Below are 14,486 nucleotides of genomic sequence, written 5' to 3'. Positions count from 1 at the left end.
AGTATTTATTTTATTTTATTTTTTGTTTTTGAGACAAGGTTTTTCTGTGTAGCCCTGGCTGTCCTGGAACTCACTCTGTGGACCAGGCTAGCCTTGAACTCCCAGAGATCCGCCTGCCTCTGCCTCCTGAGTTCTGGGATTAAAAGCATGTGCCACTACCACATGATCTTTATTTTAATCCTAATAGTTTTCTGTTGAGCTCAACTCTTGTTGAGCTCTGTAGTGTAGATGCAGTGTGTTACTCAAGTGATGTGGAACATGGACAGACACTGTGATGGGCATATGTGGTACTTGATTAGGTTTTTGACTATATGCATTGTTTATTATATCAGTCTTTCATGCAAGCAATCAGAATATTTTCCCTATTTTGGCATTGCTTTTGAGTTTGTCATTTATCCACAAAACCAAAACTTTCTGTAGTTCTCATGTTTGAATATATAAAACTGCCTTTGCAAAAATAACTCCATTTATTTGCATCTCTTTGTATGACATTTGTGGAGGTGTCTTTGTTCTTTCAAGCTTAGGTTATAAAGATGCTTTGACTACTTCCTGTGTATTAAAGAAACTACAAAATGGTTTCCAAACTTTTTCTCAAGTTGGTAACCTGAAAACTAAATATGTAGAACCGTGCATGGTGGCACATACCTTTAATCCTGGTACTTGGGAGGCAGAAGCAGATGGAGCTCTGTGAGCTGGAGGACTACCTGGTCTACATAGCAAATTCTAAGACAGCCAGTGATAAACAGAGAGAAACTGTCAGACAACCGGAACTACTAAATACGGATGAAAAAAAATGAATACAAACACTATTACTTTCAACTTTGGGAAATCTATAGCATTAAATCAAAGAAAGCAAATGAAAATCTGCTAGGAATTTAAATTTATTTCAGGGAAGATTGCTTGGGCTGAAGGTCTTTTAAAAAAAACATCTCTTCATGAAATTCCCACCTTCATGGAGAGATGTGTAAGATAATGAACTTGTTCATTTTTCCTAGGAGTCTTTCCTTTTGTGGAGGGATTGAGACAGGTCTCACTATATAGCCCAGGCTGGCCTCTAACTCACAGAAGATCCTCCTGCCTCTGCCTCCCCAGTGCTGGTATTAAAGGTGTGCATCATCACAGTGCCACATCATGATAGGCTTTTTATATCTTTTTGTTATTTGTGATAATATTTTCAGCTACCTTGGGAGGAAGAGTCCTTGATGTGCAAAATTACAGGAAATTGTGTATGTTATTTAAATAAATTGCCAGAGGGATAGAAGCAGTGTGACACAGTCACAGATAATCACATGTTAATTCAGTCTTGCAGATAATAGCAGAGTAGCTTACATTTTCATATTTCTTTCTTTATTCATTACCTTGATAAGAATTAGTTTTGTTCCACTTAGGCATAAAAGACCATTTTAATTTGTGTAGGTATAGCTATTCTTTTTTATTTGCATGTGCTTTTTCACTTTTCTAGAACATTCTATTCTGTTATGGACATAGTAGATGGTGAAGACTTTAATGAATGTTTTCATAAAGTAACATTAAAATAGTTAAGACCAAGTCTAATCTTTCATATTTTAGTTGTGTTAATGGAGTCAGAAACTATGTATAGATGAGTCATTCATTTGTACTACACAATATGATATTCTAGCATTAAATTTTTACCTATCAAAATTACCTAATTAAATTTCATAAAAATGGTTTTCATTCAATTCTGTTTGATTGATATACTATACACTATCTTCTTTTTCTTAACATTACCTAAAACAAGAGGAAAAATTACTTTTGTTTCTTTATTTGCTTTTCAGGAACGCTATAGTTATGTTTGCCCAGATTTAGTGAAAGAGTTTAACAAGTATGACACTGATGGGTCCAAGTGGATCAAACAGTACACCGGGGTCAACGCCATCTCCAAGAAAGAGTTCTCCATTGACGTTGGCTACGAGAGATTCCTGGGGCCGGAGATCTTTTTCCACCCAGAGGTAACGCTTTGTAGTTGATGGTTTGTTTGTTTTTAAATGGAGTTGCTTTGAAATATGCAGCAGAAAGTTAAGGAAATTGAGAGAGAATCAATCTCAGAAACTTTCTTTAGTGTCCTAAAGCAGCACAGAATGATTTCTGCCATACCCCACCCCTCCCCTGAGAAGCAGCTCCTGTTAAAGCAGCCTTATCTGTCTTCCTACCTCTTCAGTCTTTATGGCTCATGGAAGAGCAGAGAAGAGGGTAGCCTTTCCAGTTTGTAATGACTGAAATCATGGGGAAGACTCCGCAAAGCCTGCACCTAGTATAAAATGACTGTGTGCAGACCGCAGTTACTGTCCCAGCTGGAGCATTGTCTCTGACCTGTGGGATCTAAAGATATAAAGACAGTCTTAAAACAACAAATGGGTGTGATAGTCTAAAATAATAACAAAGCCTTCCGGTAACTTGGTATTAGGAATTTAGCTCCATTAGAATTTTAATACTCAGTGCCTGCTGTGCTTGTGTAGCATCAAGAACAGTTTTGTTTTTTTTTTTTTTTTTCACTTATTATTGGCAATGACTTTCATGGTCTCAGATTAAGCATTGGATATTGAAAACTGAAAGATTATTTAGTCTTATTCTTTTTGAGTTGAGAGAGGAAGAAAGGCAGTTAAACAAGAGTAGTTGCTTTCACAGATGGGCATGTGTGTTGAGGGATAGAAGGAGAGTGCATAAGTCTGCTTGGGAGAGCCAGGGAAACTTCTCAGAGAGTGACAAATGGTGTCAGCCCAGCGGTTGGGGGCTCTTTATATCTTACATCATAGTCTGGAAATCTAATGTGGAAATGACAGATTTGTGTACAATAAAGAAAGGTGGTTTTCGGTCAGAACAATGATGGGAACAGGTTGGAAGTATGTAAGCTTACTGCAGTGTTTCAGGTAAATAAATGTCTGTGTCATAGAGAAAGGAGGTGAAGGAAAATGGAGGTCTTACGATGTAGGAATTTGGCTTAGATGTGAGAAGGATAAGAATATGAAGAATCTATAACTTGAGTAACTTAGATCTTTGAAGCAAAGTGTGGCGTTGCAGTCAGAATAAGTAGTACAGTCAGAACAGATGAGTCTGTGTCCACCTTTCCTTAGCTGAGCATGGTGCTACAGTTGTAGAATCTCATCCCTCTAGAAGCTAAGGCACGAGAGTCTAGAGTTTGAGGCCATCTTGGGCTCCACAGTGAGACCTCCCTACCCCCCCACCCCCACCCTGTCCCAAAGGAAAGCAAAGCCAACAACAGAACATCTGAGTTCGTGGGATTTGCAGACTTGACATCCTAGTTTATTTTGTATTGACTTGGAGCTATGGAAGATAACTGCCTCTTCTCTCCCTGTTGTCCCTGTGTTCCCTCTGTACCCCAGTACTCCCTGACACTTGAGTTAAGTCACAGCGCTTCTGTCTGCTGGAGCCCTGTGCATGCCCTGTGACCAGCTCCTAGCCTGTGCCAGTTATCACGTGGTCATTAGCAGCTCATTTGTTCACTTTTAAAGTGATGATCAGGAAAATCTCTTCTCAGGATATGTAAATGCATAATTTATTTGTAAATTAAAATTTCTGGATTATGGAGCTTTCTAGACTTTCTATAGAGTCCTAATCCTTCTCTTTCAGTCTGGAGGGTCCCATTGCCTCTTCCCTTTTCTCTTGTGTGGGATACTTTGACTTGTGTCCTGTGTCTTATTCATTCATACTGTCCAGTTTTTGTCAGATAAAGATCATTTGTTCCTAGATTTACTGATAAAGCAGAGGAGATGAAACCTTGTTATGTCCCAGAAAGGCTCCTACATGGTGGGTAAAGGCTTGCAGACACAGGAAAAAGGGAGGGATGAAGGAAGTGATTAGGAGTCTGCAAGGTTCATTTAAGGGACTTTGATACCCCTGTGTGCTTTCGTTACTTTTAGGTAGGACAAAAATAGCTCAGGAAGCTGTTTTCTGAAGAATATTCTATTCTTAAGAATAGATTAAGCAGAAGTCTTGATGAGGAAAAAGCATTTGGTGGACTCCTATGGAGAGAACTGGGGTTGACTATGTGACTGTGTGTCCTTGCCTCCTCCTACCTCAATTTCTAAGCTCCCATCTGTAGTTAATTCTTTATGGGAAAGGGCCATTATTATCAAACCACTTCATTCTTGTTTGGGGAGGCGCTGCACGGCCTTGTCTCTGTGTTGTTTTGATTTTTGCTTTTAAAAATTCTCTGTACTGGTGGTGTTAGTTTGGGAAGAGAAGATTAGGGAAGTGTGTTTGGTTAATTCACCATAATTTCCCAGAATGGAGCTTGGTGTGTGTGTGTGTGTGTGTGTGTGTGTGTGTGTGTGTGTGTGTGTGTGTGTGTGTGTGTGTTGTAGGAAATGTGTCACTTCCCCAGTGAATTTTGAAGTTCCTTATAGATACTTCTGTGTTCCCATTTCCCTGTCATTGGAAGTATTCATTCATTTTTTAAAAATTCAGACTAGATGAATGTTTGAGTATTTAACCTATCCAAGATTTGAACACTAAGATATAATGTATGAAAGATCCAAGAAAATTTATTGTTGGTTTTTGTTAAAATTTTTATTCATGCAATATATTTTGATCATAATTCTTTCCCCTTCCCAAACTTTTTCAGATCCTCTCCCAAGCTCCCTCCCTACCCAACTTTATGCTGGAACAGGCTCTCTCTCTTTAAAAAAAAAAAAAAAGAAGAAGAAGAAGCAGTAAGCTAAAAAGTGCACAATAAAATATGAAGTCTGAAGGCAGTTTTCTATTGACCCTCTGGGCGTGGGGCCTGCCCTGGAGTGTGGTGGATCCCCAGTGGCTCTCTGTGGGCAAAAACTGATTCTCCCAGCAGGATCAGTTGTGAGTAGTTTCTTACAAAGGGTGGAAGTGTGTCCAGTTACTCTTCTCAGTGCTGCAGTTTTGTCTAGTGTGAGCCTGGGTTTGTGTGTGTGTCACTCCTGTTGTCCGGAGGACACTGTCCTTGGAGTCACTCACACCTCTGGCTCCTACGATCTTTCGGCCTCTTCCTTCTGTAGATGCCTGAGCCTTGTGGGAGGTCTTTAATACAGACATCCTTTTGAAAGTTTATTTTTAAGCGGCTACATTCACCACAAATATCAGAAAGAACTGGTTTCTTTTAGAAGGAATGCACTTGGCATTTTGAAATTTTTTAAGAAAAAATTGTAAGCCATTTTATGCTTTAAATTTTGAATATATTTCTAAGTATAAGAAATATATGGGATATTGAATTTATTTGGGATGTTCAGTTCACCTAAATAATTCTCCTTTAATAACCCCTTAGAACATTCTCATCTTTGTGCTACTGAGAGCTGACCAGGACACAGTTAGAGCTCTGACTGACTGCTAGAACAAAGCTGAAGGAAGGGCTGAGTATTAGTTCGGCGGAGCCACTGTTCAGTTTATTATAATATTGAGGAACTTGTAGTAATTTATTACTAACCTGTTTAATAAAAAACTTACTGCTTTAGTGAATATTAATCTGATTTTATTTTCTTAATTATTTTATTATTTATGTATATGGGTGTTTTGCTTGCATGTATGTCTATGTACCATTTCCTTGCTTGGTGCCCACTGAGAACAGAAGAGGGCATTAGATCACCTAGAACTGGTGTCTTGGATGGTTGTGAGCCTCCATGTATGTGGGTGCTGGGAATTGAACCCAGGTCCTCTGGAAGAACAGCCTGTGCCCTTAATTGCTGAGCTATCTCTCCAGCCCCAAATATTTTTTTAAACTGTTTATGGATGCATGTTGGTATACTTGAATGCAGATGCCTGCCAAGGCCAAAGGGATCGATCTTCCTGGAGCTAGTTACAGGAAGCTGTGAGCTACCCAGTACAGGTGTTAGGAACTGAACTCAGGTCCTCTGCAAGAGCAGCACACATCCTTAACCACAGGGCCACTATTCTGATCTTCGTTTGGAATTCTGTAGTGCAATAGCACCTGAAATTCTCCAACAGATAGCCCAAGTTAAACTTCATTTCTTTTCTGTATTAGAATTTCTGTGGTGTGTAGTGTGAGACCATTTAAAGGTTTTGTGATGTAGTCGGAAGATTTCCTGTGTCCCAGTCTGCTGGCGATTGGAACAAATCTCTCCCACTCGCGTTCCCCAAGTAAACACACAGAGGCTTTATATTAGTTATAACTGCGTGGCCATGGCTCAAGCCTTTTGCTAGCTAGCTCATATATCTTAAATTAACCCATAACTGTTAATCTATGTATAGCCACATGTTCGTGGCTTTACCTGTGTCCCATTAGATGTTGCTCTTTGGGCGGCTCCCTGGTGTCTCTCCCTGCTTTCTTCCTGTCTCTCTCTTTGAATTTCCCGCCTGCCTCTAAGCTACCTTGCCATAGGCCAGACAGCTTTATTTATTAACCAATCAGAGCAACACATTCACAGCATACGGAAAGACATTCCCCCATCATTGTAAAGTTTTGCTTTTGTGCATTCCTAATTAAAACTAAAAACTAGATGTGACAGTGCATACCTGTAAACCCAACACTCAGTAGGTTAAGGTAGAAAGGAAGATTACTGAAAACTCTAGGCTGGTAAGATCAGAAGTGAGGCAGGTGACTGCTGTGAGGACACAGAGCCAGCTGCAGGTTGACCAGCTGTGTTCTAGCCTTCTGCTCACAGTGTGGCAGATAAGGTGAACAAGACTGTGGAAAGGTTAGCAGTGTATGCACAGGGTGTGTGGGGGTGGGGTGGGGTGGGGGGAGCGCTGTTTTAGGTAAATAGCGAAGAGGACAAAGGACAATGAAGAGACTTTAGTTCTGTCTTAACAGTAGGAGGATGTTGTAGAAATCAATGCAGTAAAAAAGATTTTTCTGTCAAATTGTTGTTATTCTCTGTCTAGATTTGGGGCAATTCAGGGTTGGTTGTTGTTGTTTCTAACTGGAATCAGTGCCAGGTTCTGAGGTTGAAGTATTACCATGGGCCATTAAAGGTCAGTGCTTTGAGAACTAAAGGCTCTTCAGAGCGCTTGCAGTTGGAAGCCAAGAAAGATTGTAATCACAGATGTCATCGTGGACAGTAAGATTTAAGATTTCAAGTTCTGATTTGGTTTGTTTCAGTCAGTCTGCCTCTGCCTGTGTGTGAACTTGTCTTTAAATAACATCTAGAGCTAGCTGAGCTGAACTTTGTTTCCCATTTTCCTGTAGTGCAGTGTAGGGGTCTACTTCCCAGGTAAAACCCTGGCATGTGTGTTTGCTTTTGAGCATCACAAGTTAGAAATGGCTTTATTCTGACTATGATGTATCCTATGAATACATCACCGACACTTTGTTCTTCTGTTGATAAAGTTCTTGAGAACGTTATAAAGTACTGAAGACTGAACTAGTGTTCCTAAGGGAAGACAGGGGTTAGGTTTCTGTCATCATCCTATCTGTACATAGCCCTGGTCTATGTGTGCTTCGTTTGAACTAATCGTCATCCATACTGCTGTCTGTCCATCTCTGAAGGATGCTGCCTAGCTGGTGCTTTGGTGGTAAGAAACACAGCCCATCCTTCTTCCTAGACACATGTGGACTACACACCAGCACTGTGCCTTTCTAGACAGCAAGATCACCAGTCATAATAGGAAACAAAAAACAAAAAACGACACTCAATGGCTGTGGAAAGGACAGGTTTACAGTGTGACGGCTAAACAAGACAAATTATCAGCCTGTTGAGCTTCAACCAGGACTGTGCACACTTGAATTGAAAGTGCTGCTGCTCTGTAGGAATAAAGGTCACCTGTTGACCTGAGGGCTGCAAGTCTGTTCACACCGGCAAGGTTGCAGATGCAGAATCTACTGCTAGGGCAGGAGGCATCTATTTCACCCTTACTGGTGGCCTGCTAGTGGTTGTTTTCACCTTCTCATAGACATTTTTACTTTATCCGTGTGTGCCCAATGACCTGTGGAGGTCAGAAGAGGGCATTGGATCCCCTGGAACTGGAATTAAAGGGGATTTGGGAGCCATCCTGTGGATTCTGGGAACAGATTCCAGGTCCTCTGGAAAAGCAGCAACTGCTTTAGATTGTTGACTTGTCTTTCTAGCACACCATTTCACTATGGTAACTGTTTTACATAAAGGACACAGATCAGAGTTCCCTTTGGGGAATTTTGAAGGAGCAGAGCCACCAGTATGTGCTTCTGAATCTGTGTTAGCTATCGCCTGATTGTTTTCTAGGTGGTGATTTTGATGTGTACGTATTCTCTTAGCAGTGTACAGAAGTTCGTACTGTGGTGCCTGCTGTCCCATAATAGAGGCAGGCTTTGCATGCTCTTTCCTCTGTATAGTGTGTACATTCTTTTAATTGACTATCACCTGACATCTGTCCTCAATAGCTTTAGTTTGTTGAAGACCAGGGTCCTTTTACTCTTGAGCTGGGTAATTCAACCTTTTGTTACTGTAATATTTAAATCAACAACAGTCCCATAGCTCATGTGTAAAATTTACTTATCTTTCAGTTTGCTAATCCAGATTTTACTCAGCCTATCTCAGAAGTTGTAGATGAAGTCATTCAGAACTGCCCCATTGATGTCAGGCGTCCTCTCTACAAGGTCAGTGTTGACAGCAAAAATTGGACTTTGGGGCAGGGGGTGGGGGAGATCTGTGGTTGGTATGTAAAGTGAATAGAGAATATCTTAAAAAAAATAAGAGAAAAAAAATCTAAGCCACAGCCAGGAAAAAAAATTGGAGTTTGAGGGGGAGGATCTGTGGTAGGTAAGTAAAGTGAATAGAGAATATCTTAATAATTAAAATAAATAAATAAATAAATGAGAGAAAAAAATCTAAGCGACAGCCAGGAAAAAAATTGGAGTTTGAAATTTTCTTTTCATAATACTGAATAGCCTATTTTAAAACCTGTATTTTCACAATTGAATTCCTTGTATATTTGTCTTTAGATTGTTTGTCTTTTAGAATGAAGGTCATAATTGTTTTGTTTTCTTTGCCAACACAGAACATTGTCCTCTCTGGTGGTTCAACCATGTTCAGGGACTTTGGACGTCGTTTGCAAAGAGATTTGAAAAGAACTGTAGATGCCAGGCTGAAGTTAAGCGAGGAGCTGAGCGGTGGTAGATTGAAGGTTGGTTTTCTCAACTCTTGGCTAGGAAGATCGAAGGCCGGCCTCTTGGTTATGTAGTCAGAACAGAACATCATCTCACTTAAGAACATCAGACCAGCCTGCAGGTGTTCTGCTGGAGTGTTGTTTCTGTCCACAGACTCATGGCCTGCGGTCTGTCGTGTGGCACTAGATCTGTTGGGATCTGTGGAGTAATGGCATGACTTCACAGCTCAGGCAGACTGCTTATGCAATAGGTGTTTATGCTTGTTTTCCTCCTCAGCCGACAGTTTCCCTGCCCCACACATACCCTCCACTGTAGGGAAGGCTGACTTGTGTTTCACAGGCACAGATTTAAAATCTGTGTATAGGCCCGGTGAGATGGAGCCCTGGAGCACATGGAAAGGGAAAAGGAGAGAACCAGTTCCACAGAGTTAGCCTCTGACCTCCTCAGGTGCACCATGGCACACACATGCCGTCCACACACACACACCCATAATAAACTTTTAGAGAAAAAGTTTAAAATCTGGGTTTGGAGAAACAGTCAAGAAACATACACTCCTTTTTTTAAAAATTAATTTTGACTTTTATTTGGGGAGTGTGTGTTGTATGTGTGTGTGCGCGTGTGCGTGCATTCACACATGTTGAGATAAGAGAATAACTTACGTGAGTTGGTTTTATCCTTTTACCATGTGGGTCCTGGGGGCAAACTCTGACAACAAACACCTTTTCCCACTGAGCCGTCTTGATGGCCCGACACAATAAGGTCCTCTAGGATTCAATGGTCACTCAGTGTTTTCTGGCCATAGTTAAAGAACACAGGCTGTTTATTTTCTGCACTTCATCTTGGTTTGGGTTTGTTTGGTCTCCCAACCGGGTGGGTGCAGTCACATCACAGAAGTGATATCATGTCACTTTCACTGCGTTTTATCAGCAGATGCATGATGCGAACTGTCCCACCTCCCAACCTTGAACACTTGCCAGGTTTCTCTGTGTGGCCGTTAACTTTGCCTCTGCATGTCCACACTTAGAGGGGCCTTCCAGGCTGTGTAGCTGTCCTGTTTTTATCAGACTTTGAACCAACAGTCTCAGCTCCATTGTTGTTTTCTTGAAATAGTTGTGGCTGAGGTAGTTGCCAAAAGCATAGCTAGTGTAATTATTTTCTGTTGGCCCTGCTGTTGCCCTGTGCATGTCTCCTTTTATGTACTTGAGTGTATGTTTGTATTTAATTATAATAAATGATAATTCAATATATGTATGCACACTGTGAGATCAAAGCAAGATAATCACTCACCTATGTTCATAGCAGCTTTATTCATAATAGCCAGAAACTGGAAGCAACTTCCATATCCCTCAACCGAAAAATGGAGAAAGAAAATGTGGTACATTTACACAGTGGATAAGAAAACAAAGTGTGTAGCTTATGATTTGTGTCTGGAGCCTCTCAACTCTTGTCTTGTAGAGCTGTATAAAGTAGAGAAGCTTCTGGAAATAACTGTACTATGATGTATGGTCTTCTCCATCCTTCTGTCCATCCTGTTTCTTCCTCAGTTTCCATTTCCACTCTGTAGATAACCTCAGTTAATTCATGTCACTGGACTTTATTATTATTTGTGTGTATGTATATTTAAGCATAAATGATACAATGTTGCTTTAATTTACTGTTGAAATGACGTTACTGTGTCACTTTTCAGCCCAAGCCTATTGATGTACAAGTTATTACACATCACATGCAGCGGTATGCAGTCTGGTTTGGAGGGTCAATGCTGGCTTCCACGGTGCGTAAATTGACTCGTAAATGTTCATGTTTTAGATAGAAGAATAAGGACTTAAAAACTTTTGTATGTATGCACATAGTATTGATAAAATTGGAAGCATTTCATTTTAATATTCTTTGTATCTTTTGCCTACTAGACATTATTTACTTCAGAGTGAGCTTATTATACTGCATTTTAGCATTTATCATAGGGGAAATTCTTTTAAATGTGTAGAAATATACACACCAGAATGTTACTGGTATTTCTGTTTAAACATCTAAAAATGTCAAGGTAAACATTAGCCTTCGTAGCATAGGAAATATAATGCTTTATATAATGTAACTGAATAAAGAGAATTAGTCTAGAATCCTTTCTCTAGACCAAAACAGCTTTAAAGCTACCTTAGAACATGTTCAAGTATCATTAGTCTAGTACATATTGGTGCTGTTATGCTAGGTCATGGGCTATTAAAATGGAGGTGTTTTTATGTACATTAGTAGACTTACGACAGTGGACATAAAAACCATTTAAAATAAATAAGAATTGTTTTCTTTCTTTAGTTATCTTCTGTTATGCTATATTGCCAAGGCGTATGTGTAACGTGCCCTTTAGAATGTAGTAATGCAGCAGGTAGACACGGAGGGAGACCTCGGAGGTGCTTGTAGTGTGACGTGGTTCCTGGTTCCTTAGGCTCATGCTGTGCTTTAGAATCTGGGCACCAAGTGGGAAAGCCCTGTCAGAACAGACTGCACATCAGAACCCAGCAGACACAGGTGTCGGGGTGGACTATGGGGTGTGTATTAATGCCCTGCATTTCTGACAGATTTATGTATCATAGATTTTTTTTTTTTTTGGTAAAACATTCTGTTTTATTAATTCCAATTTCCTATGTACAAAAGAGTTACTAACACCAACTTCTCTGCATTATTTCTAGCAGTAAATGGGATAATGGATGGTCTACAGTATCAACTATGAACTCAGAAATACTGTATCACTTTCCCAGTACATGACTTGCTCAAAGCTTTGTCAGTGTCCTCTCTTCAATTCAGGGTAGACTTTACTGTCAACATCTGCTTCCCTGGAGAACATCTATGGGTTTACCATGATCCCATCACCAGCAATGCAAATTCCTTAAAGCAATGTTAGAGTCTATTTGAATAACCAATTCATCACTCACTAAGCAAATTCTTGAAACTTTATCAGGGACCCAGATAAAAGTCAAAATTTTTGCCTAAAAATCAAAGTAATAAATGGTGTAACAAGGTAAAAAATAGATAAAAACATATGCATTAGAAAATGAAGAAATAAAACTATCTTCATTCAGAGATGTCATGACTTTATATACAGAAAATCCAGCAAATATAAAATCCCTAGAACTCACACATAAATTTAGCAGAATTGTAGTATTTAAGCAGGTAGAAGGAGACATGCAAAATCAACTACATTCTTATATTCCAACAATCAGTCTGAACACTAATATTTGAAATTAGCAGAATATCAGTTGTAATGGCACCAATATGTAAAGCATCTGAATATTGGGTATTGTATTATTTTCTGTTGATGTGATAAAATACCCTGAATAAAGAAAATTAGAGAAGAAAGGGATTCTAAAAAATATAGAATCCATCATAGAGGGAAAGGCATGGCATCAGTCTTAAAAGCATGACAGCTACCACAACCGGTATAATCTCAATCAGGAGGCTTGAAACTTTGGTGGTTTAGTCTTGTGGATTTTAACAGTTCTCTGTCATTGTTTAAGAAAACCAACAATTGGCACTACTTTTTTATTAAATTAAGAAATTTTTTTTATTCATTTTACATACCAAAGACCCCCCTCTTCCCTCCTCCTGCCCCTCCAGCCTCCCTATATCATAGATTTTAATTATGATTTCTAGAGTTATAAGCTTTGTCCAAAAGCCGTGAATAAACTGATAAATGTTATACATTAACACCTGTTTTAAAGCATCTTTTACAGACCATTGGAAGATAGGAGTATTTGACCTTTTAAAAAATGCATCTTGTTTTGTTTTGTTTGCAGCCTGAGTTCTACCAAGTATGCCACACCAAAAAGGATTATGAAGAAATTGGACCTAGCATTTGTCGTCACAATCCAGTGTTTGGAGTTATGTCCTAAAGTTGACTTCTTGTTTATTGGGGTTAGGGAGATGGAAACAAGATAATCTTTCTGATGACCAGTTTTTGTCTGAATGGATGGTTCTGAGGTTTTTAACCAAACATGATCATACAGAAATATTTAATGAGTGTGTCAACATGCAGATGTAGAAGAGAGCCAAGATGATTGTTTTCCTTTAGGTTGAATATTTGAATCTTACGTGTATTAAAAAAGAAATGGGTTTTAGTTCTTTCTGTGCCCTGATATTTTGTATATTATTGACTTACCCAATGTGCTGGGCTCTGTGGGTGTGTAGAGAGCTCTGTAATGCCTGATTGGGCACTGCTGAGTGGGCAGTGCAGGAGCTTGTTTATATTTCATACTTTTTTATACTTTGAGGAAAAAAAGTCAAAGAAAAACTGTAGTATTGGAGGGAAAAAAATGTGACCAAGGAAAAGATGAATTCAACAAGCAGCCTCATGGGACTTGGCTGCACACTCTGGGTTCCAGTTATCTCGAGCTGCTCCACCCTTCCCTAGCCCACCAACGGTTCTCTCTGCAAACGCTTTGGATCTAAGAAGCTAGTCTCCTGGGTTAGCCGATGTCTGCCCTGCTTTCCGGTTACTCACATTCTGTTTCTTGCTTTAAAAGAAAAGACAAGACTGTTGGACCAGTATTGCAATTCTGTAGAGTCCTTTCTTATTAAAACAATAATGTGATTACCAAAATTGACATATTTAAGGCCTAATGCCGTTCTAATAAAGGCAAAATTTCTTTTTACTACTTGTTTCGGGCTCTTTGACCTCTTTATAAGTTAACTAATATGTCTATTTTCTTCAAATTCTGCAGTAGCTCTTTAAAAAGCACAGCGGTTGAATAGCAAGCTGACTTTTTTATGTGCTCTGTACAAATAATTGTGAACTTTTAATATGTTGAGTGCTTTCATTTTGATAACTGGATCTCCATTTGATATTTTCATTTGTATAACTCATTTGCAGTCTGAATTTTTTTTAGTGCCAGTCCCTGACATATCATGAAAAGTTCGTTTTCTTTGCATCTTAAAATATCTGGATCATGAAGAAAAGTGATGACAATAAATTAAAATTGAATTACCCTTTCTGATCGTTTTTCTTCATGCAGTGTAGGATTTCTGTTTCTGGAGAAACAGTGGGATTTGTTTAAGTCTCTAGCATGTGTGTGGTAGAATGTAAGATTTTACCAGTTATTTATAGAATAGCAAATGGTATGGATTATAATCTTGAGGCACTTAAAACAGCAGTGTCAGGAACCACACGATAATACACAAAACACATAGAATTAGGAATGTATCTATATAAAGGTTACAAAACCTTAAAATGCTTTTGTGGTCTTTTGCAATAAAACTATAGAGATAGACTTGGGGACTGAACATTATTTTTATGTAGAGTGTATCTGAATATTTAGAATTTCATTATTCATCTGAGAATGACTATGAGAAGTTGCATAATGAGTTTCATGAGCATGTTAACAAATGTGAGAGTGAGTTCCTTCCTCAACCTTGCCCTCTGGTGTTATCATTTGTCCATAGCAGGTAC

General features: G+C 39.2%; 1 protein-coding gene across 1 annotated transcript in view; it reads left to right on the top strand.

The window, feature by feature from the left end:
• Actr3 (actin related protein 3) overlaps positions 1-14,026 on the top strand; it is a 46,706-nt gene extending 32,680 nt beyond the window's left edge. Inside the window, exons 9-13 of the mRNA XM_076547251.1 lie at positions 1,797-1,970; positions 8,447-8,539; positions 8,941-9,066; positions 10,737-10,820; positions 12,838-14,026. Coding sequence (XP_076403366.1) covers positions 1,797-1,970; positions 8,447-8,539; positions 8,941-9,066; positions 10,737-10,820; positions 12,838-12,933 — 573 coding nt within the window. The 3' untranslated portion in view covers positions 12,934-14,026. The remainder of the gene's footprint in view (positions 1-1,796; positions 1,971-8,446; positions 8,540-8,940; positions 9,067-10,736; positions 10,821-12,837) is intronic.
• Positions 14,027-14,486: the final 460 nt, after the last annotated feature.

Source organism: Peromyscus maniculatus, chromosome 11 (genome assembly GCF_049852395.1).
Source record: "Peromyscus maniculatus bairdii isolate BWxNUB_F1_BW_parent chromosome 11, HU_Pman_BW_mat_3.1, whole genome shotgun sequence".
Lineage (NCBI taxonomy): Eukaryota > Metazoa > Chordata > Mammalia > Rodentia > Cricetidae > Peromyscus > Peromyscus maniculatus.
This window is presented reverse-complemented; position numbering and strand designations above follow the sequence as displayed.